Source organism: Bradysia coprophila, unplaced genomic scaffold (assembly GCF_014529535.1).
Source record: "Bradysia coprophila strain Holo2 unplaced genomic scaffold, BU_Bcop_v1 contig_350, whole genome shotgun sequence".
NCBI lineage: Eukaryota > Metazoa > Arthropoda > Insecta > Diptera > Sciaridae > Bradysia > Bradysia coprophila.
In genome coordinates, this window is record NW_023503608.1 from 6,108,574 (window position 1) to 6,129,498 (window position 20,925).

General features: G+C 34.8%; 2 protein-coding genes and 1 long non-coding RNA gene across 6 annotated transcripts; 1 reads left to right on the forward strand and 2 right to left on the reverse strand.

Moving 5' to 3' along the window:
- Nucleotides 1-4,771: 4,771 nt before the first annotated feature.
- LOC119080494 (probable serine hydrolase) lies at nucleotides 4,772-11,770 on the forward strand. 4 transcript variants are annotated; one of them, XM_037188891.1, is made up of 5 exons: nucleotides 4,787-4,888; nucleotides 5,982-6,141; nucleotides 6,229-6,337; nucleotides 6,400-7,230; nucleotides 11,710-11,770. In XM_037188891.1, the coding sequence occupies exons 2-4, from the start codon at nucleotides 6,103-6,105 to the stop codon at nucleotides 7,185-7,187; spliced, it is 936 nt and encodes a 311-aa protein (XP_037044786.1). In that variant the 5' UTR covers nucleotides 4,787-4,888; nucleotides 5,982-6,102; the 3' UTR covers nucleotides 7,188-7,230; nucleotides 11,710-11,770. The 4 variants fall into 4 exon arrangements, with proteins under 4 accessions (XP_037044783.1, XP_037044785.1, XP_037044786.1 ...); XM_037188888.1 differs by lacking the exon at nucleotides 11,710-11,770 and having other exon boundaries at nucleotides 4,772-4,888; nucleotides 6,400-7,381; XM_037188890.1 differs by lacking the exon at nucleotides 11,710-11,770 and having other exon boundaries at nucleotides 4,780-4,846; nucleotides 6,400-7,381.
- Nucleotides 11,771-14,092: 2,322 nt separating this feature from the next.
- On the reverse strand, nucleotides 14,093-14,630 carry LOC119081101 (putative cystathionine gamma-lyase 2). The gene is made up of 3 exons (XM_037189841.1): nucleotides 14,582-14,630; nucleotides 14,319-14,517; nucleotides 14,093-14,252 (listed from the first exon to the last, which is right to left on the reverse strand). Exons 1-3 carry the CDS (start codon nucleotides 14,628-14,630, stop codon nucleotides 14,093-14,095), a joined length of 408 nt encoding a protein of 135 aa, XP_037045736.1.
- A 101-nt stretch (nucleotides 14,631-14,731) lies between these two features.
- LOC119080567 lies at nucleotides 14,732-15,157 on the reverse strand. The gene is made up of 3 exons (XR_005088337.1): nucleotides 15,084-15,157; nucleotides 14,938-15,024; nucleotides 14,732-14,886 (listed from the first exon to the last, which is right to left on the reverse strand). It is a non-coding gene; the product is annotated as an uncharacterized LOC119080567 (long non-coding RNA).
- Nucleotides 15,158-20,925: the final 5,768 nt, after the last annotated feature.

The window sequence follows — 20,925 nt, forward strand, 5'->3', positions numbered from 1 at the left end:
TATTATAATTGCTTATTTGGATTTAATATGCGATGCGTGTCTCTAATGCTAATTAATTCAATTTAATTAAGTCTCCGCATATATCCACCCTTGTATCCCCAACAAAACAGATTTAATGATTGAATAACCAATGCTGGCAGCAAATCATGATGGAAAGCTATAGCATGTACATCTCAAAACAGTCCTCGTCTCTTCTATATATTCTCTGTCTTCTCTTTATGTTCACTTATGTCACTTAGATAAGATTATCTAAGCATTTCAATGCTATTAGACGACATAAGTAAAGTTTTAGTTTTTATTTCTTTGGTCGGACGATTTTGTTTTACTTTTTTATTCGTCCCCTTATTCCTCTGGCTCAAGTGGTAATGCTGTTAAATTTACCAAGATGGTATTCTGATTACATTTCGAATTTATGTCACGTCTTGGGTGCAGACTTTTCTTTTTCTTCGAAATGGTGAGTACGACAGTTTGTCGAGCCGAAAGAAGTAATACGAGACGGTGTGCATGCTCAAATGGATTGTTTGCATTACAAAATCCGTTTTCTAATCTGTCTGCTACATTTTGTCTGGCAATCTAGCCAGAGGCGCTTCTAGCATACTGCGCGCCCTGGACCACTACAATCTAGCGCCTCGTTTTTGATTGTTTTTATTTTGTAAATATATTTATAGGTCAAAATTTATTTGTGAGATTAGAGTAAAAAAATTGAGACATGCGTCTTCGACTTCAAGCAAGCCTTTACCAAACACTACCCTTGATCATATCTGATTCAGTCTTCCAGGATTGAACAAATACCCCGAGAAAATTTTTCTTTCTTTAGGAGGCATCAATGCTTAGCTAAAATTACAGCCATTTGTGTGTCACGTACTTCATTTTTGTTAATATCTTTTCATCAGAATCTGATTTAAAAAATGTACGACCGCAATATGTGTTACGAATGTGTAAGCTTTAAATAAAACTTAGTTTTCGTTGTATTCGTTTAACCACTGGTCAATGACCAACTCCAAGAAAAGTGAGCAGAAAAATTTAACGAAATTTCCATAAACTGCTCAGTTTCCTCAGAGCTGTTCAAACTGCTACAGCCAAATCTATTCTCTGTTGAAAGCTAACAAACTCGTGGTCGTTATTGCGGTCGTCATTGGTCTACATTTTTGAAAAAGGTACAATCAAAAGTAAATGGAAATCCAGTGTCCAAATGTATGTTTCGTGTCTTGCAGCAGGACATGTAGGACATTTTTTTGAGATACATGAAAAAAGCAGGATTCCAATTAAGGTTCAAAAACTGCCAGTCCCTTAATCCATTCACATTATTCTGCGGTTAAGCTCGAAAATAAAAAAAATCCGTTACAGTCGAAATATAGATTTCGGGATTTTTAGAGATACCATCGTTTCTGTAATTCTTTCAATTGCCATTTGAAATTACATGCGAAATGAGAGAATACAGAAAAACGATGAAAACGATGATGCCTCTTAAAATCCCGAAATCTATGTTTCTCCGACTGTAAATTGAACCAGAGACGAGGAGAAAAGTACATTCCGTTTTCGCGGATTTGCACTTTGATTCCTATTATTTCCTATAATTCCTAATAATTTCTAAGAATTCCACGATATTTTCTGTTACTATCCAATTCATTGTCTACTTTTTAGAAACAATTTTCTAAAATTTTTCTTTCCTTTTCTTTATTCCGATAATTTTCTAAGATTTCCTCCAAATTTAAAGAAAACGAAAAAAAAACCGTCGAAATTACTGCAGTGTCGTAGCTGCCGAAGTATCCGGTAAATAATAAGAATTGAAGTAAATACTAGAAATTGAAGGAGTTACAAGAATTGACTGGTAATACGAGAAATTGAAAGTAAATGAAAGGATCAATCAGTGAGTGAACTGTATTTTACAAACCGAATAGCTAGGACCGGAAACCTGCAGCGAGTGAGAAGATCAAGTTTTTTTTTTCATTCGCTTAGTTCTTTCGTTTGTCATACTTATCCGTATTTCCTTTCATTTACGTCAAATTTCTCGTATTTCCAGTCAATTCCTTGTAACTTTTCAACTTCTAGTATTTCCTTCAATTCCTCGTTTAGAGATATGATCTAAATCAATAAAGTAAACTATCAATTTCTACACTGACGGGATGACGATAAAGACTTGAGCGGTCTGCGTAATTTCCTCATACTGTATTCGAAAGATGTCAGTGTTATGATAGGAAGGCCGCGCAGCGGACTTTTTTTCCTTTGAGGCAACATCCCATGAATTATCATGCAAAGTATGAAATTTTTGTTCGCATATTCCAGCGCCCCATTTTACCAGCGCCCTGGACCATGGTCCAATTGGTCTCTATGAAGAAGCGCCACTGAATCTAGCTATAAATAAAAGTTGTCCAAGTAACTATGACGATGTAGCCATACCAGAAACAGCGTTAAAAATCGAGCTTACAACTCTCCCATTTAAAAGCTTCTTCTTAACCTGTCACAGACAGCAAGCTTATTAACCGTCTTACTGTTCAACTATTACTTCATTTGATCGTAGATTTTCAGAGATTTATTTCAGAAATCTTTTACTTCATTTGTTTTGAACATGCTTTTTGCTATATAAGACCTCATCAGTCAGAACTTGTCGATAACAGGTGCCAGTCCAATACGTTCAGCAAGCACACAACCGGCAATATTCTAGTACTTGTCAGAATTTTTTTTTATCGCATACGCGGTGTGATTCCCCGAAAAAATTATTCACCTAGGATATATAAACAAACATTATACTTTTGTAAATTGTCAAAGTGTCATTCGCATATCTTGTTGTCTCGTTTTCACTTATGCGATAAAAAAGAATATGCACGTATGACAAGCCGTCTCGGCAAGCCTCGACCGCTTTGTCACACGTGCATAATATTTATTATCACATAAACATGTTTCATTATTTTAAACAAGATCCTGAACTTATTATGCTTGATTTCCTCTTACGCCGTTTAGCTCATTTTTATTGTTTAAAGAGTAAACGGAGTGTAAACGGCGTAAGAGGAAATCAAACATTACCGTGGATTTACATAGCAACGTAAAAGTGACAGATGCAATGTTTTTTAAATACTGCAACCCGAAATTTCATTCATAAAATTAAAATTATGAATGAAATTTCGAGTTGCCGTATGAGAAAATTTTTGCATCTGTCACTTTTACGTTGCTATGTAAATCCACAGTTACTCTCATTAATAATTTCAAGTTAGCTGTTATGTCACACAAAAACTCACGAAAATAATTTGTTGAAAATTTACATTGATCTTTCAACAGCATTTATAATCTCCAAATACAAGAATGAAGTATTTGGGCAAAAAATTACTATTGACAAAATAGAGCATAACCAGTAAACGGTTCTGCCGAATAATCGTCCGAATTATTATGAAACGCACTATCGAATTGGATAAATGAAAAGGGGATTTTTTCTACATTTTCCTATTCGAAATCCAACTCAAATTAGAACATTGAATACTTCAAAAAAACCTGATGCCATATGTTATGAAAAACCACATGCTTATTTTCTTGGCAAGGCCAGAGGGCTTGGATTTTTTACATTTAAAAAAGTATTTGATGAAAATTAAAGAGTGATGAACTGAACAGTTCAGGGTTGAACTGAGTAAAAAATAAAGAATGGTTTATGACTGGTAGTACAGAAAAGTTTTTCTTTGCAATATCACTCTGACGAACACATTTACTTCGATGTCAGTCTACTCCGAATAAACCACCAAACCCATTAATAAATGATAATATTTTCAATTGAAACGAAAATCGTTTCTAAATCTCCACAGTTCATTTGTAAATTTCCTCTAAATCTTCCTAATAATTCGTTTTTATTTGCTGATAACTTGCATTTAACCCCTAAGTACATAAATTTGCTTTTATTCACTAAACAAAAGCACTGGAACAGGTGTTAGTTTAACTTAAAACCATTCAGAAATTGGGCAAAGGGGAATGACTTCAATGGAAATTATGGCAGAGATATTCATTGAGAATATTTATTTAACTTAAACAGAGGGTAGGCTCGGTACTACTATGAACAAATTGCACCCTTGTCATTGATTGTTTGCTGTACAGGGTAGTCCGTTATTGAATTGGTTTTCATAAAAATAAAGAAAAATGTTCGCATTCGTTTAAACGCGGTTATTGTGTTACACATATCAACTGGTACTGACTCAACACCCTATGTACCATCCAGCTAACTTAAATCATCAAAGAATTCCATTTTCCCTATATAGTAAAATGTTTTATGCGATCAACAGGGATTTAAAATATACCCCCATCGCGACCACTAGTCCATATGTTAAAATAGAGAAATGTTCAATATGGTATTTGGGTTGCAATCATTTCGGAATAATTTTTAGGTAAATCCAATGAAGATTGTATGAACTTTCTGGTTACACTCATATACACAGGAGTTTGTTATGAGTTTGAGTTACATACATGATTTAAACCTTATTGTTTTGATGGGTTATTGTGCCTGTCCATACGATGGTGATATGTATTTTTATGATTCTTGTTTTGGGAGGAATGCGTGTGTTTCGATCAGGAAGGATGTTAATAAAAATATGCGTCTACTAAGAACACCATTAATTTCTCAGGGCTTGTGTTAATCATGGAATATTATTCTTCAGACTTTTCCTTTCAAATTTTAGAATAAAAATTTAAACTCACCCGCCAACGGTTGTCGAATTGACTTTATCAGTTGCTTCGAATTTCGAATACATGTGTCGATAGATATAATTATAATAATCAATATACGTCCATAATTATCAGTGTAACTGGTGTGAGACATGAGCAAAAAAACGATTGGAATACGAACAACTGACGAACAAAATAAATAGTTGTAATACCTAGCCACAACAGTATTAACGAAAGAGCGTCGGTTGTATAATAATATGTTGATAATGAGTTGTGAGTCTAGTCATATATTTTTCATTGCTGATACAACAAACATTAAGTATCGCGTTAGTTTAATCATTGAAGAGTATAGTTGTTTCCGATCGTAAAGTTGTTGGTTAATCACTGTAATCACTTCAAGTTTTATATTTGAATACTCATCGAATTTCGGATAATTTATGTAAAAAATAAGTTTTAGCAAATTAGTTTTTACTATTCAAAGTTCAGTGAAGGCACATTTAAATTGGAACTTTGTTTTTTAATGAGAACTGTTCAAAATGCACACAATACATTGAAAATTAGTTTTAAGTTTTATAATGAAAGATGCCAGATGTTTTAAGTGTAAGTGCTACTTAATTAGCGTTTCTAGCTAGTCTTCAAGAGAATTCCATGCCATATAACAGCACGAGTGTAACACTTTGAATCAACGTTTTGATAACAGCTAGCGTATCGATTATATTGTCTTCGAATCTTTTACTTCCTTTGATCAAAGTAACACCTACCAACTACTTGATACAAAATATTTTACTTCATTTGTTTCGGCATGCATTTAACTACATTTATATGTGTTATCCGGATGTTATTATCGTTTATTTTTGTTAATGCTGTCGATAGCAAATTAATAGCTGCTTCCGGACCATTAACATTCGGACTCTTCCTGAATTCCTTGAATTTGCATTAATACATTTTCCTTCACTGATGCTCCGACTTAAAATAACAGCTGACTGAAACAACTCCAAAGAGAAATATCGAGATAAGAAATTCATTCGCTAGAAATGTCGTTTCGTTAGTTTGTGGCTTCTCTTCGTTTTGAACACCTGCACTATTGCAGTTATCTCTCTGATTGGACAGACAATGTAATAGTGTAATAGCAATGCAATTTTCGAAAGAAACTTCCCAAAATATCTCTTATTTAGTCACTTACTTCCCATATTTTTACGCTATTAAGCTAATCCACTTAACGAGACCGTTGTCAAAATTTTTGATAATTTTTTGGTGTTTTCTCGTATACATACAGACGGCTCACTTCATATATCGATATCTTTTCTTATCTTAAATGAAAAGTCATCTTTATTCATTAGATTAACTTATTTGTACACAGTTGACAATTTAAAGGTCAATTTTTCTTCACCAGTCTGCAGATTACAACTTCGTGATCCTTAATTGCCGAAACTAGAATACTGAAACTTTAGCAAATCAACTATGGTAATCAAGGCTCCAAAATTAGACCATCAAATACAGGTACGGCTGACTCCAAGGCTAATTCACCGACCATACAATACATACAATACAATCTATACAAACTGTGAAATACTTTTTGTCTTATAGATTGATGAATTCAACATACAAGTACCTTGGGGTCATATCGCATGTAGATGGTGGGGCTCAAAAAGTTTACAACCGATAATTTGCTTACATGGATGGCAAGACAATGCTGGTTAGTTAGGATTTTCTTCTTCTTCTTTTCTTCTTCAATCACAACCACCTTTTTTACTTTAGGTACTTTTGATCGTCTTATACCGCTTCTACCGACTCATCTAAGTTATCTAGTCATTGAGTTTCCTGGCCACGGATTATCGTCTCCGATACCACATGGAATGATTTATACATATTCAACGTTCCTGTACGTCCTAATGTTTGTGATAAAAAAATACAACTGGAAGCGTGTGTCACTATTGGGCCATTCGTTGGGTGCAATGGTATCGTATACATTCGCTTCAACATTTCCGGATCGATGTGATATGGTCATCAGTGTGGATCTGATTAAGCCGGACACGCTCTGGCGAGATTTTGCCTTAAAGTTCTTAATTCGTGACATTAACAACATATACATAGCGGACAAAAGAAATCAGGAGAACAGTGAACCACCCAGCTACACCTACGACGATTTAATTAAAAAGCGACACTCTAATAAGTCATTTCCGATGAATATTGAATCACTTCCGTTTTTAATGTATCGCGGTGCGAGACCGTCAAAAAGTGATCCGAACAAATATTACTTTTCGTGTGACGGTCGACTGAAGGAATTCGAAATTATCATTCCGGTCGATGTGTACGACGATATGGCGAAGAGAATAGTGTCGCCGTTTTGTTTTATTAAGGCGCAACAATCATTGTTCCCCGAGACGGAGTACCTTAGAATTATTGAAAATATGCAATCGAATCAGAGCTTTGAATTGCATCGAGTGGAAGGGGGACATCACGCTCACCTTGATAATCCGGAAGCGGTAGCGGCAGTAGTTTCTAAATTTATTGATAGATATCGACCATTAGACTGTAAACTATGAATTTGTTTGTAAGACAAGACATAAAAAAGGCTTTTGCTTTCTGATATTTTTGTGATGTTAGTTGGTTGAAGTTGTTCTAGTGATAATGGACAATAAACTAATGAAATCAAATTGATTTCAATAAAGTGCAGGAAAGTAGAGGGGCATAAACAACGCATAATGCGTTGGCATAAATAAAAAAATGTTTTAACCAAGCTGTTTGTATTTTGTGCATATCTTAGATTTATTGCGAGAGGTGCATATATCTGTCCCATAAGCGCAATGTGTTCAAAATAGTTGAAACACAATCTTTAACCAATTCTCAAACCGTGTCAAGTTTCTACAAGTTTTCCTATTTTATCATTTTTATTCCCTTGACTGAAAGTCAGGGTCTTATGAAAGAAAATACCCTTAAATGTCCGTAACGCTAAGTTCACTTTGATATTTTGAAAATGTTCTACATTGACAAAAAACGTTAAATACAGAAAACGTCCGTACACTTGTGGACTCGATAACTCGAGTAATTCTTTACCGATTTGCAAAATTTTGGTTTTAATCGACGGAGAATGAAAATCAGGAGGTTAAGTTCGTAGATGGGCAATATTGGAGTAATGAGATGGGAGTAATTCTCAAGAGAATTTTATTCCTTGTTACCGCGATAACTTCCCTAATTCTTATCCGATTTTCAAATTTTTTGTGTTATTCGACGAAGATTGAAATTCTTGAGGTTGAGTTTGCAGATGGATAATGTTAGAACAACGAGATGGGAGAAATTCTACACAGACGCTTTTCCTTGTGGACTCGATAGCTCGAGTAATTCTTTACCGATTTGCAAAATTTTGGTTTTAATCGACGGAGAATGAAAATCATGAGGTTAAGTTCGTAGATGGGCAATATTGGAGTAATGAGATGGGAATAATTCTCAAGAGAATGTTATTCTTTGTTACCGCTATAACTTCCCTAATTCTTATCCGATTTTCAAATTTTTTGTGCTATTCGACGAAGATTGAAATTCTTGAGGTTAAGTTTGCAGATGGATAATGGTAGAGCAACGAGATGGGAGAAATTCTACACAGACGCTTTTCCTTGTGGACTCGATAACTCGAGTAATTCTTTACCGATTTTCAAAATTTTGGTTTTAATTGACAGAGAATGATATTGGAGTAGTGAGTTTGGAGTAATTGTAAACATATTGTCAGAAATTCTGGATTTCTGGTCTAACAATTAAGAAGTACTTCCCAAAAGAGTTTTTGCTTGCTTACCGATAGCTCGAGTAATTCTCAGAGGCTTCAAAAATCAATTTCGACTAGTAGCGTAGTTCATGTGGTTAAACTCGAACATTGGAATTTAATTGTACTAGTAATCTGGGATGTACGACCATTTTTGAGTGAAATCCGTATTCTTAAAAGATTTTTTTTCGGTCCTAAAATGCTTGAACGAGTGTGAACTTTGCGGCCAGAGCGAAGCGAGGGCCGTAATTCACACGAGTTATATTTTTTCAAGAGGTAGGCAGGAAATACACCACCTTTTCAGCTCATTTAGTAGACTATATGGAGACTCATTTTAAGTTGTAAACGTACCTCGCTGAACCTTCCATTCATAGCGTATGTTTTCTGTTATTTGACACTCATAGCGCTTTTTAGGAGACAATATAGTAGACTCGTAATAGAGTAAAACATCGCTCGCTGGGCCAGCAACTCATAGCTCTTCTTGTTTCTGCAGAAAATTAAATTAAATTTGAGTAAAATGAAGCATGTGATGGCTGCTGTTTTCTAAATAAAAGAGACATTGATTTTTCATGTGAATATAATTTTGTGATCGTTGTTACAAGATATGGGAGAAATTATACTCAGACGCTGATCCTTGTTATCGTGATAACTTAAGTAATTTTTACCCGATTTTAAGTTCGTAGATGGATAATATTGGAGTAGTGAGGTTCCAGAAAAAATTCGACGAGCAAGTGAATCTGGATTTCTGGTCGAACAATCTAGAAGTCTAGAACAATCTTGCTTGCTTGATAACACGATAACTCGAGTAATTCTCAGAGGCTTCAAAAATCGCAGATTTGAAAATATTAAGTGTTTTCGACCAGCATCGTAATTCATGTGGTTAAATTCGAACATTGGACTTTATTGGACTGGTAATCTGCGATATACAATTTTTGCGTGAAATCGTGTTCTTAAAAGAATTTTTTTCGTTCCTAAAGTGTTTGCACGAGTGTGAATTTTGCCAGAGCGAAGCGAGGGCCGTAATTCACATGAGTTTTTTTTTCAAGAGGTAGGCAAGAAATGTGCCACCTGTTCAACGCTTTTAGTAGACTATGTAGGAGACTCATATTAGGAGTAAGACATCGCTCGCTGGACCTTCAACTCATAGCTCTTTTTGTTTCTTCAGGAAATTAAATAAATATGAGTAAAATGAAGCATGTGATGACTGCTGCTTTCTGAATAAAAGAGACATCACCTTTTCATGTAACTTTAATTTTGTGATCTCAAAAACACCACCTCATTTAAAAATGGTTAGAAAACTAAGACTGGAATTATAGAAAAAAAAAGCCAGTCAAGGGACATGACCCACCCAAGAGGTGGGGCCTAGTTGGTACAAGAGTGCTAAAATTCCATAGAATCTCTCATTCAACAGATTCAATAATTTTCAAAAGCCCAATTAGTTTCACACGAAAAGCATTCATATTTAATTGTAGTTAATTGTAGCTGTATGTATTTAACAGATAATGTTGTCAATATAATCCATGGTTATAATAGTCATAACTTCGGTTTTATATAGTCGAATTACGGTTGTCAATTGAAGTGGACATTTAAAGAAATGTTCCGGACTCAAATTCATAAATCCGTTCAGCGGATAATTCAGTTCTTTTATTGCCTTCGCTTTTGACATCGCGAAGATGCGGCAACACTTGGCGAAAGGATATGAAAAACCTTTTATTCGCTTTATTATCCTCTATATTTGATCCCAATGTAGCAGGATGTGTTAGAAGTGGCATAGTATTATTCGTAATATCGATGATCTGATCATCATTGTTTTGCTGTTGAAGTTCTTTTATGTGATTTGGCGAAATCGTGATATGTCGTTCACGGCAGTTAACAAGAAATTGGAAAATTTCATGACATTTTCCAAGATTTTGTTTTCCTCGGTTTGTTTTTGTGCAGCGTGTCAGACACTTGTTTCACCATATATCGGCTGAAGAAGGACACTATTCCTGAAACTGGATTTCCATTGGATTGGAGGAATGATGAGTTTTTATTTTGGATGACCCTAACGTTCTATACGAGTGAAGCGACAATATCGGTAATTTTAATTCTGTTTTCAGTACTCTTGTGGTACATAATGGCAACCAGTGGCTGGAGATACGAAATACTCGGACAAAAAATGAGAAGAATACGTAAAAAAAGAAATGACATCACTACACTACACTACACTAGTTGTAGTTTGCAATCGGAAAAACAATATTTTTCATTTTAATTCTCCATTTATGCAGAAACAAAACGAGAATTTCTGGTAAAAAGTGACCATCGGGTACTTTAGTGACTCGCTCTCGTGTGAATTTATTTTTTTTGGTACAGCAAACTGTTCCATAATGTAGGCCAAGGTCGGAGGGGCATTTATCACACGCACACGCATCCAACCAACCACAAACTCGGCTGCTTCATAAAAGTCAACCAAAATTCCATTTTATGTAAGAAGTAAAGTCGGGAATATTATCATTGGAAAGCTGAGGTACCAAGCAACTCTGTAAATTAAATTTAAGGCAAAAAAAAATTCAAAGTGGTCAACAACCAGTCGAAATTTCTTTGGACTACTAGGTGACATTTTAGAAATTGCAGTATCTCTTATTGCCAATAGACCCTCCAGCGCAAGTTTTTATATTTTTAGGAAGTACCGCGCCTAAGACTTCCAATGGAACCCTAAACCGTTAGGTTTGCTAATGTCCGCAGCCGTTATTAGTCAGAGAAATTTTTTCTTAATACAGTCACTGAAGCCAGTACAGCCAACAGCCCGACGTATTTGGTAGCTTATGTGATTGGTCTAGTCCAGTACTACAATCCCCTAAAATTTGAACGAAGTCGACCCCTTATTACCCGAAAAATGAAAAGAAAAAGAAATTGCAATCCTGTCTTTTTTGCGCGATAAAAAGGCGACTTATTCAAATGTGTAATAGAACAACAGATGATAGAGTCGAACGTGAAAGCTTATTCATGAAGAATTTAAAAACGTTCCTAGTCTTAGGGGTACTACCCTGTTGCGTAAAAAAATTGCAATTATACCTGTAAATCATGTCTCCGTTCAAGAAAATCTGTTCTTTACGGATTTCCGGGTTTTTTAACGAGTAATAACATATAAATCGTATTCTTGGTGACCAACATTTCTCATGGTCTGGTTTCTCAATAAATTATACTTATCAGAGTAATGAATACCGAATGCTGAATATTTAATGTCAATCTTCTTTTTTTAAATAATAACCCCTCAATGGTAATCACAAAACATTATTTAACATATTGCAAAGTGCACGTAGGGAACGATCAATATCATAACATAATGCATTAGCACCAGCATGTTGTATAATATAAGAGAAGAGATTCTCTTAATGTTTAATAAACCATAAATGAAAAATATAGTTCCCTATCCCTCTCTCTTTCTATCCATCTGTACAAATTATGCATTACTGTACCAACACCATGAATATATTCTGATTTTGACTCCCAAACAAAGCCACATTCATTTCAATTCAAATGTGCATATGCACTTGTCGAAAAGAAAAATCCACTTAAACGATATGAGGCAAGGTCCTTGTACCATTACGCACATCTATATAAATTTGGTAAAGTAAGTACACTATATATGCCGAATGAAACCATATCCTTTACGCATAAAATATGTTGATAACGAGATGGTGGTTAGTTAACATTTATTGAATGAGTTTTGTATATTACTTTGAAAGGCTATACACCCCGACCCCGAGACAATTCGCTCGCATATACTCGTAATGTAACATAACAATGAATATATTGTCGAAACATCTGTGATGATTTTTCGCAATTTTGATAATTTATCAACTATTCCATTTTGTTGATGGTATTCGATAAACATTATATGTATACATGGGATGAAGATGTTCGGCTATAAATTGTTTGAAGGAAAAAATATGAAATTTAGTTTTAAACAGATGGTCATTGTTTTAAGAGAAAAAAGCAACAACAACGCAAATGAAAATCGATATTTATACCGAAGTTGATCGGATAAATTATTAATGCTGTTTATCACTATTTTACATACGAAGTTATCTATTATTCAAAACTTTTTTAATTTTGGAGTGTGTAGATGTATCCAAAATTTTCTAAACGAAAGGCGATTTTCAAAGAAATTGAAAAAGTTGATTAGGTTATCGACAGGTTGGTATTCTACATTTTACTAGAACCCAGAAATTATAAGAATTTTTTAAAAATAACTTAAGGTTCGGAGACAGGTCAGGTGTCCTGATTTCACCTAAAAACTGCCAATAATTCAAAATCAGGTTTGACCAGTTTCAACAAGATTCATCTGTTATCGACAACAATGACAAAAATAAGCATTAGCTCTGGCTTGCATTTTCTTATATAGTAAAAAATGTATGTTAAAACAAATGAAGTATAAGATTATATATCTAACATCAGATTTGTTGGATGAACGTTTGCACAGCACTGCAATTCAGTGTTCGTGCTAGTAGCAGTGCTGTGACGTTTGCCGTTTCTAAAGGATTATTCGAATAGAAGTAAAAAAAATAGGAAATTTTATGCAAAATATCCGACACTTTTCCCATTTTACTTTGTCAATGGTCAATGCACCTAAAACTTTTTCCGATTACTTACCCGTCAACTCATGCCCACCATGTCACAAGGTTTATAGATGTTGGTAATGATTTATTGGTTGATTAAGAAGAACTACTAGAACGGTCTAAATCTCTCATTAATAATTTAATTCTGTTTTGTTTTACTGAAAATCTTTGTAAAGTCTTGAGACTATAAAACGATACTAATTTTTGATTCACAACTTCATTTTCTGTTACTGGCCTGGTTTTATGCTCATATTAGACCGTTATTGTCTATAAAATGATGAATGCCTTCAATAAAAATTCAAGTCGTGTGAATTGCGGCCCTCGCTTCGCTCTGGCCGCAAACTTCACACTCATTAATTTTTTGTGGTTTATTCGCTTTTGTTAACAAGACAAAATAAAATAACAAGAAAGACTTATTGAAATAGATCAAAAAATTCGTTTAGCAACAGCAGCTACATCGTTAGACCAATATAATGTATCTTGAAACCTAACCTCAGGAATTCTGGGCTTTATCAAACATTTTTCTTTAAATCGCTTCAGAACACTGTAACTGGGGTTAACAAAGAGCGGAAAAGGCTTTTTCTGAGAACTACTTCCAGATGGTTGAACCAATACAACCCATTTTCGAACTTGACCTGAGGATTTCAATACTTCGTCAAATAAAAAAAAGTTTTATAAAATCGGTTGAACGTTGCTCCAGTTATCGTTTAACAAAGAGCAGAAAAGGCTTCTTCTGAGAACTACTACCAGATGGTTGAACCGATACCATCCATTTTCGAACTTGACTTGAGGATTTCAACACTTCATCAAATAAAAAAAAAGTTTTTGAAAATCGGTTGAACTTTGCTCCAGTTATCGTGTTAACAAAGAGCAGAAAAGGCTTCTTCTGAGAACTACTCCCAGATGGTTGAACCGATTATACCCATTTTCGAACTTGACCTGAGGATTTCAACACTTCGTCGAATAAAAAAGAGTTTTTGAAAATCGGTTGAGATTTACTCAAGTTATCGTGTTAACAAAGGGCACAAAATTTTAACATTTAACGTTTTTTCATCACATTTCAATACATTTTTAATCATAGTGAACGTGTTATGAACTATTCGCTTTCGTTAGTCTGCGATAAATTCAGTGCCTGATCCAAATCTCTTATTAAATCATTGCAATCTTCCAAACCAACCGAAAATCGAACTAAGTTACTAGTGATGCCCAATTTTTCCAGGTGATTTAAATTTTCTTCGCCTGCCGACAGAAATGCCCTGAATGACGTAAAGGAAGGGAGTCAGCAAATTATTTAAAATACTGAATTATGATAGTGATCTTACGGAATCGATGCAACGCTTTCAACACCACCAAGACTACCACATAAGATTACTACTCTCATTGATTGCAAGAATTTTCTGGTGTTCTTGTAGCCCCCTTTCACATAAAACGATATCATTCCACTATGGCCATACGATTGTTTCAGAGCTAGATGATGCTGCGGATGAGACGGCAAAGCAGGATGGAGAACTTTCTCGATTGCTGGGTGAGTTGATAGAAATTGAGCAATTTTGTATGCCGATTTTCCATGTTGCTTCATTCGTACAGCTAATGTCTTTAACGATCTTTGTGCTTGATAGCAATCGAATGAACATGGTATTGCACCATGAGCTGCAGCGGAAACGCATAAATTAATGAATAAGTCGAATGTTCTAATTGATAATGCTTACTATGCTGAACGTATTTTAAGCGAGAGTAGATTTTTTGGTCATTCAGCACAACAGCTCCCATAATTAGGTCGGAATGTCCACCTAGGTATTTTGATAAAGAGTATAGGACAATGTCAGCACCAAGTTCTAATGGACGTTGATAGTAGGAAGTTAAAAATGTGTTATCGACAACAACAATGACCTAAAATTGGACAGTTAATAATAGAACGTGGACATTGAAATCGATTTATACATTTGGATGAGAATGTCCAATTTCGCAAACTCCTTCAACTTCTAACACATTGAGCAGTGGATTTGTGATTGACTCCATCCAAATCATCTGACGAAAAAAATGATCAAATTTTGCACGATAATTTATAGACGTCCGTAGCGACCTACCCTTGTGTTAGCTTTCATTCCCTGCCTCACATTGTTCAGGTCAGTAAAATCAACCGAATCAAACTGAATGTCTTTATCCTTCAAATTCTTCAAAATGTCCGGTGTCCCAGAATAGATTCCTTCGGCACACAGGACATGATCTCCAGCCGCCAAAATCGATGTGACTGATGAGGCTGCAGCTTGACCGGAAGCGAATGCAAGACAATAATTGCCGTTATCCAACAACGCCATACATTTTTCCAACAAACTTCGTGTAGGATTACCAGTGCGACTGTAATAATGTGGCTGTATCAAAGTATGTAGAATGTAAATTCTGAAGTAATTATGTAATATTTCCAGTGACTTACAAGCCAACGATCCGGTTCTTCCATTCGAAATATGGTAGTGGTGACTATTGGCTGAACGATCTGTTTGTCGGACCATGAATCCGTTTCTTGTTCTACATGAATTGCTTTTGTAGCAAATCCTTCTACGTGTTTCTTGAATTCGCTCATTGTAGCTTGAAGTCGACAAAAACAATTGTGAACGTTATGGTGAAATTGAGATTTAACTCGCAATTTTTATGTATCTGTCGTTATCGTTAGATTATGTGTTATCCACAAACAAAAACTATTATCTGCGTGGGAGGTGGGAGGTGCAGGTTGTTGGAATCGCTACCTTTCTGTGCTGCCTGAAACTTATACATGTCATTTAATACTCTTGAGATGTGGGCTAAGGAAATCATTGTTTTCGTAGCTGGGAATTTCACATCTTCTGGACCAATACCTCGATCTTTCATCCATTTTATAAGCAATAATAGACATTCTACAGTCTTAGTGTGAAAATGTATTGCTAAATCAAAATAGTCACCACACAAAAATGTGGCAGTGCCAACAACTTTCACCTCACCGATATTTGATTTCTTTATCAGCTATTTGCTATTACAGTGGGCCCACCGTGGTGCCTACGTAGGCTTTATGCCTTTTTTGCCATGACTCTCGATAATGTATCAAAAACATAATGATAACAATGCTATCGTTGGTATGAACGTAGTGAATTTTACATTAATCTCAAATACAGTTCTATCACAAGTAGCTATCACCACCGGATAACAAGCAAACAATACACACTTTAGCCAGCATTAACATGTTCCAAAATAAATGTGAGACATATGCGCGTGCTCTATTTTCGGTCTTCACTACGTAGCTTAATTAAAAAGAAAATCGATAATCGCAATCTCATTACCAGCGCTTACGCTTAATGTTCGTTTTTAAAAATGCGAACATATGTAACACAACCAAAATAAAACCACATCCTAAACGCAGATAAGCTTAGTGGATTTTGTCATCAGAACATGGTTGAATAGAACGTTGATGCGGTAACAGCATATGGTCCTTTAAAAATAAATCAGAACAATCTCTCGTAACTATTCTCGTTTAAAACTTCCCTTCTGTTTATTTTTTTTTCGATTTTCGAACAACCCTAAAATCAATACCCGTAAGCAATGATACATCAATGTAAAATGAGTTTGTCGTTAAGGACATGTGGGGAAATCGGAATTTTTGTGAATAACAAAAAAAAATAATAACTCTCGAGGTCTTCTACCCACCTTCAATGTAATTGATGAAGTACCAACGCAATTTGACATCAAATTATTTATTATCATTTTATATCCAAGCAGCAGGAAGGCAGAAGGTGAGGTGTGATCGATTAAATCTGACACGTGTTTCCTTGAAATGAATGTTGTGAACACATTCACTCAATTACATTAGGGATATTTTTACTCAAAAAGCGTGAAATTGCCATATAAAAATGTTAAGCACATCAGATGCTGGGTATAAGTCACATGACTTGGATTATTTTTGTATTTAATGTAACGACAAATGATTTCTTTGTGATATAGGTTTGATCGTGTAATTTGTTGGAATTAATTTCTACTTCAGAACATTTGGTTTCAGTTCTAGACAGAATACCGCATTAAAGTGTTTGCTGGCACTAGTGCGAGAAAGGCTTTATTTAAAAATGTGTACCAAACAACTCTTTTTGTTGAGAGAAAAATAATCTATGAAAAATTAGTCCCGGACGAAACAACCGCAGAAAAAGAACTTCCAATCAAATATCCTTGCAGGCCCGGACTGGCCATATGGTGAATTCGGTGGATTCCCGATGGGCCTTTTCGATTTTTCTATGACAATATTTAATTTGTGGGCCTTTTGCAATTGAGTTGCATGGAGCCCCCGATGGGCTTTTTCGAGCCAGTTCGGTACTGTATCCTTGCACGTTGAAAAGAGATTTAACCGTATCTCGGTATGAAAGAATTATAACAATGTTATAGAAAATAGGGAATGCAACCGGTTTTTTCGGTAAATATGGTGTAGGAAGCTCCAGATCTTTGTTTATGCAACTTCAGTGAAAGTGGAGCGGTAGTTTTTTATCTCTAGACCCCTGACTTCCAACACAAAAAATATTTTTTTTTGTTAAATAAGAAAGCGTTGGAACGGGAGCTTTTCTAGTGTTTAGATGGCGATAAAATTACCGGGAAATTTTCCGAATTTCAATTTACAAAAACCATTATACTTTCAACATTTTGCTAATTAACTAAAAAGTAGTTTTTTGTGTTAAAAGTCAGATGTCTAGAGAAAGTAATCTCACGCTCAGTCTTTTCTCAAGCTGCATAAACAAAGATATGGAGCTTCGTAAACTAAATTTATCGAAAAAACCGGTTGCATTCCCTTGTAGGAAATCAAAAACAGGTTCACAGATAAAAATATGGACCTAGATCTAAATCTTTTTGGGATTAAAAGTACGCGAACGAATCTTTTTTAGTATTTAAATTTCATCCCTCAGATTACTTGAACTTATCCCCAAATAAGTACTCCCTATAGGAATTAAAGTTTAATGTTTTAAATTCTTTCAAAATGTTATTTGCAGTGCAATGAAAAAATATTCGAATCCCTCCTACTTTTAAGAAAAAAATCATTAAAAAACCATATTTTTTTTCGGATATGGTGATGTTACAGTGTTTATCTAAATATCTGATATGAGAAGAAGCTTTTTTGTGAATCTGGAATGAGAAATGTTTTTATCAAACAGAAATTAATTTTTTATTTACCTGACGAGATTTGAACCCGAGACGTCCTGCATTTCAGTCTACGATCTTACCACTACTGCTGCAATTTGTTCTTAATCCCAACGTGACTTATTGTGAACCGTTGCGTTGTTTCAAAGAAACTAATTCCTCGTGGGATTAAAATGCAAATTGCCAGATGACTTCAGGCGTCACTATTTTTTCATTATTTTAATTGTGGCCTTCCTGCAATTTCTTTCTATTTCTATGTCTTTAGTATATCTTTGTAGTGTCTACATTGATTTAATGATTTATTCAAACTGTCAGTATCTTTATAAACCGACTAAAAAAAATTATTTTTCGCAAGGCATTGAAACATTTTAAGACCAAATTAATGTATGTTTCAATTAAATTTTCTCACATAACCGTATCTCCTTGTACGTAAATCGTGTAACCTTATAGTAATTATACCTAGAGAGGAAATTTGTTAGACGAAATGTGGCCCCAACATAAGTTTGTATAAGATATTCATTTCGTATAATTTTACACCAATCCATATATGCGTTGGAAAATTCTTAGCAGCAGTATCATCGTTCAATTCCCAATATTAGTGTTTAGTCCTACTTTTAATCACTGAAGGAATTACATTTTTTCAATTTCTACCGAAGATTGAAAATCTAATCCCGAAAGAATTACTTTTTGAAAGCTAAAAATTGTAATCCCATATTTTTTTCTGTGTTAAAAAGAAGATATTTATTGAAGAGTCTTATCAACACCGAATGGACCACCGATTCCCCCAATAATACATGCACTGTTTGGAGAAAAAAGACCCGATTCAATCGAACTTGACAACATAAATTTTATGCACACAGATAGATCACATCATTTTCCTCTTTGCCGATTGAATTTAGTGTGTAGCGTAACATGTTTATTCCATAACCCTAATTGAAAATGGAAAACTTTTCTTCAACCGCACTTGCTCGTGTCTTCTACATTCCATACAATAAATAAGCAGAACTCAGTTAATACAAGTAACAAAACAACGACCACAATTTTCATAACCTTACAGTTGTGCAAATTAATTATATTGCCGATTCGAATATGGTGAGGAATGCAAGCATAAAATAGCGTCTGTTATGATGTTCGTTCATATACTTATAATAAAGTTGAATGATTATTAAGTTCGTTAGCTTTGCTTGGATGGTGAGGAGCAGCGAATTAAATTTGAATGTGCGTTTCAGTGAAATTGAATTAGGGAAATGTTTTTGCATGAAACTTTTCATATGTCTTAGTAAAATTCGTCAAATAAAAGCTAAATCTTTTCTTTCGATTAGATGAACAGGCTAAGAATGATCTTGTCGAAACAAAATCTACAATATAGAGGAAGGGATGATTCGCTTTCCTGTATCTCCGAAAATCTCTTACTAACACCAAAATACCTGTTAAGGCCAGGTTATGCCCGCTTTCATCTTTGCGATATATGCGACCATAATCTGGCCTTAAAGGAAATGAAGTAAAAGATTTCCAATAAATTTTTTTCAAATTTCTAGATCAAAGGAAGTGATAGACCCAATAACAAGCTAGTATTTGGTGATTTTTGGTTACGTTTCACATTTACCGTAGAGCTTGTAAATTTATATACTCTGTGAAATGATTGGAAAATAATAAAGTCAGAATTGCCGAAGGTAACATAAAGTATTTTTACGTGCTTCTGGTCGGTAAATGCAATTTTTTGAGTACATCTTTCGCATTTACCGACCAGAAGCACGTAAAACTATTAACCTCTTACGGATGGTTATCATCTGTTAGCAATTGAATTTTAAACGGATTTACGGCGTCAATCGAGTCTTCTAATAAGCATGTTCAAAGAAATGAAGTAAAAGATTTGGAATCAATTCATGAACTGGAAAAGGAATTGATTTTATCAACTTTAATACTGTGTCGAGTGGGCCCCATATTTACATTCTGTTCTTTTGCCTGTTCTCGTAGTGCGTTGGCTTGTCACATACGAAAGGTCCAGATCATCACATGTCTCGATCGATACTCACATGGTTAAAAAGGAAAACAAAGATGGTAAGGCAAAACAAAGCAATTAAGTTTAGTGATGCAGAAATGAGTCACTTACGTCATCCAACGCCATCATTGTCTGGAAAGAGTTTGACGAAATTATCAAGACAATTCTATCCGAATCGGTTTCGAAAAATTCACTCAAAAATTCCTTAACCCGAAAAAGAATGCTTGAAAAAGATGTTCCTAATACAATTTGAACGTGCATATTCGTTGTGCCTCGGCTACAAGAAAAAGGTGCCCCATTATAAATAATATATTTTCAAAAACATATCCTATCTTTCAAGCATTCATCACCTTCACATAGCACATAAAAGCTTTCGTTTATTCGCAAACTCATATGGCTTTATTCATAAACCATCCCATACCCAATCTAAATGTGTACAAACACAAACAGATCAACAAACAAAACAAGACGTCTTTGCTGTAACATCTCCGACTATATATTTCTACCCACCACCAAACAATACACGAAAAACCAAACAAGCTTTAGAAATTCTCGGCACTCATCCACTCATGTATATTCAACACAGTCAACATGTTTTTTTACACGAAACATCTCGACGCTTTTTCACGCCCTTTTCTCTCTCCCGTTCATTCATTTTCCCAATATTTTTCCAACACATTCAGACGAGACGCTCCACCCCAAAAATTTCGTTGTACACACTAGCCCGTATGTTGACTGTGATAGGACTTTCAACAACCCCTCGCTTATAAATCCAAACTCAA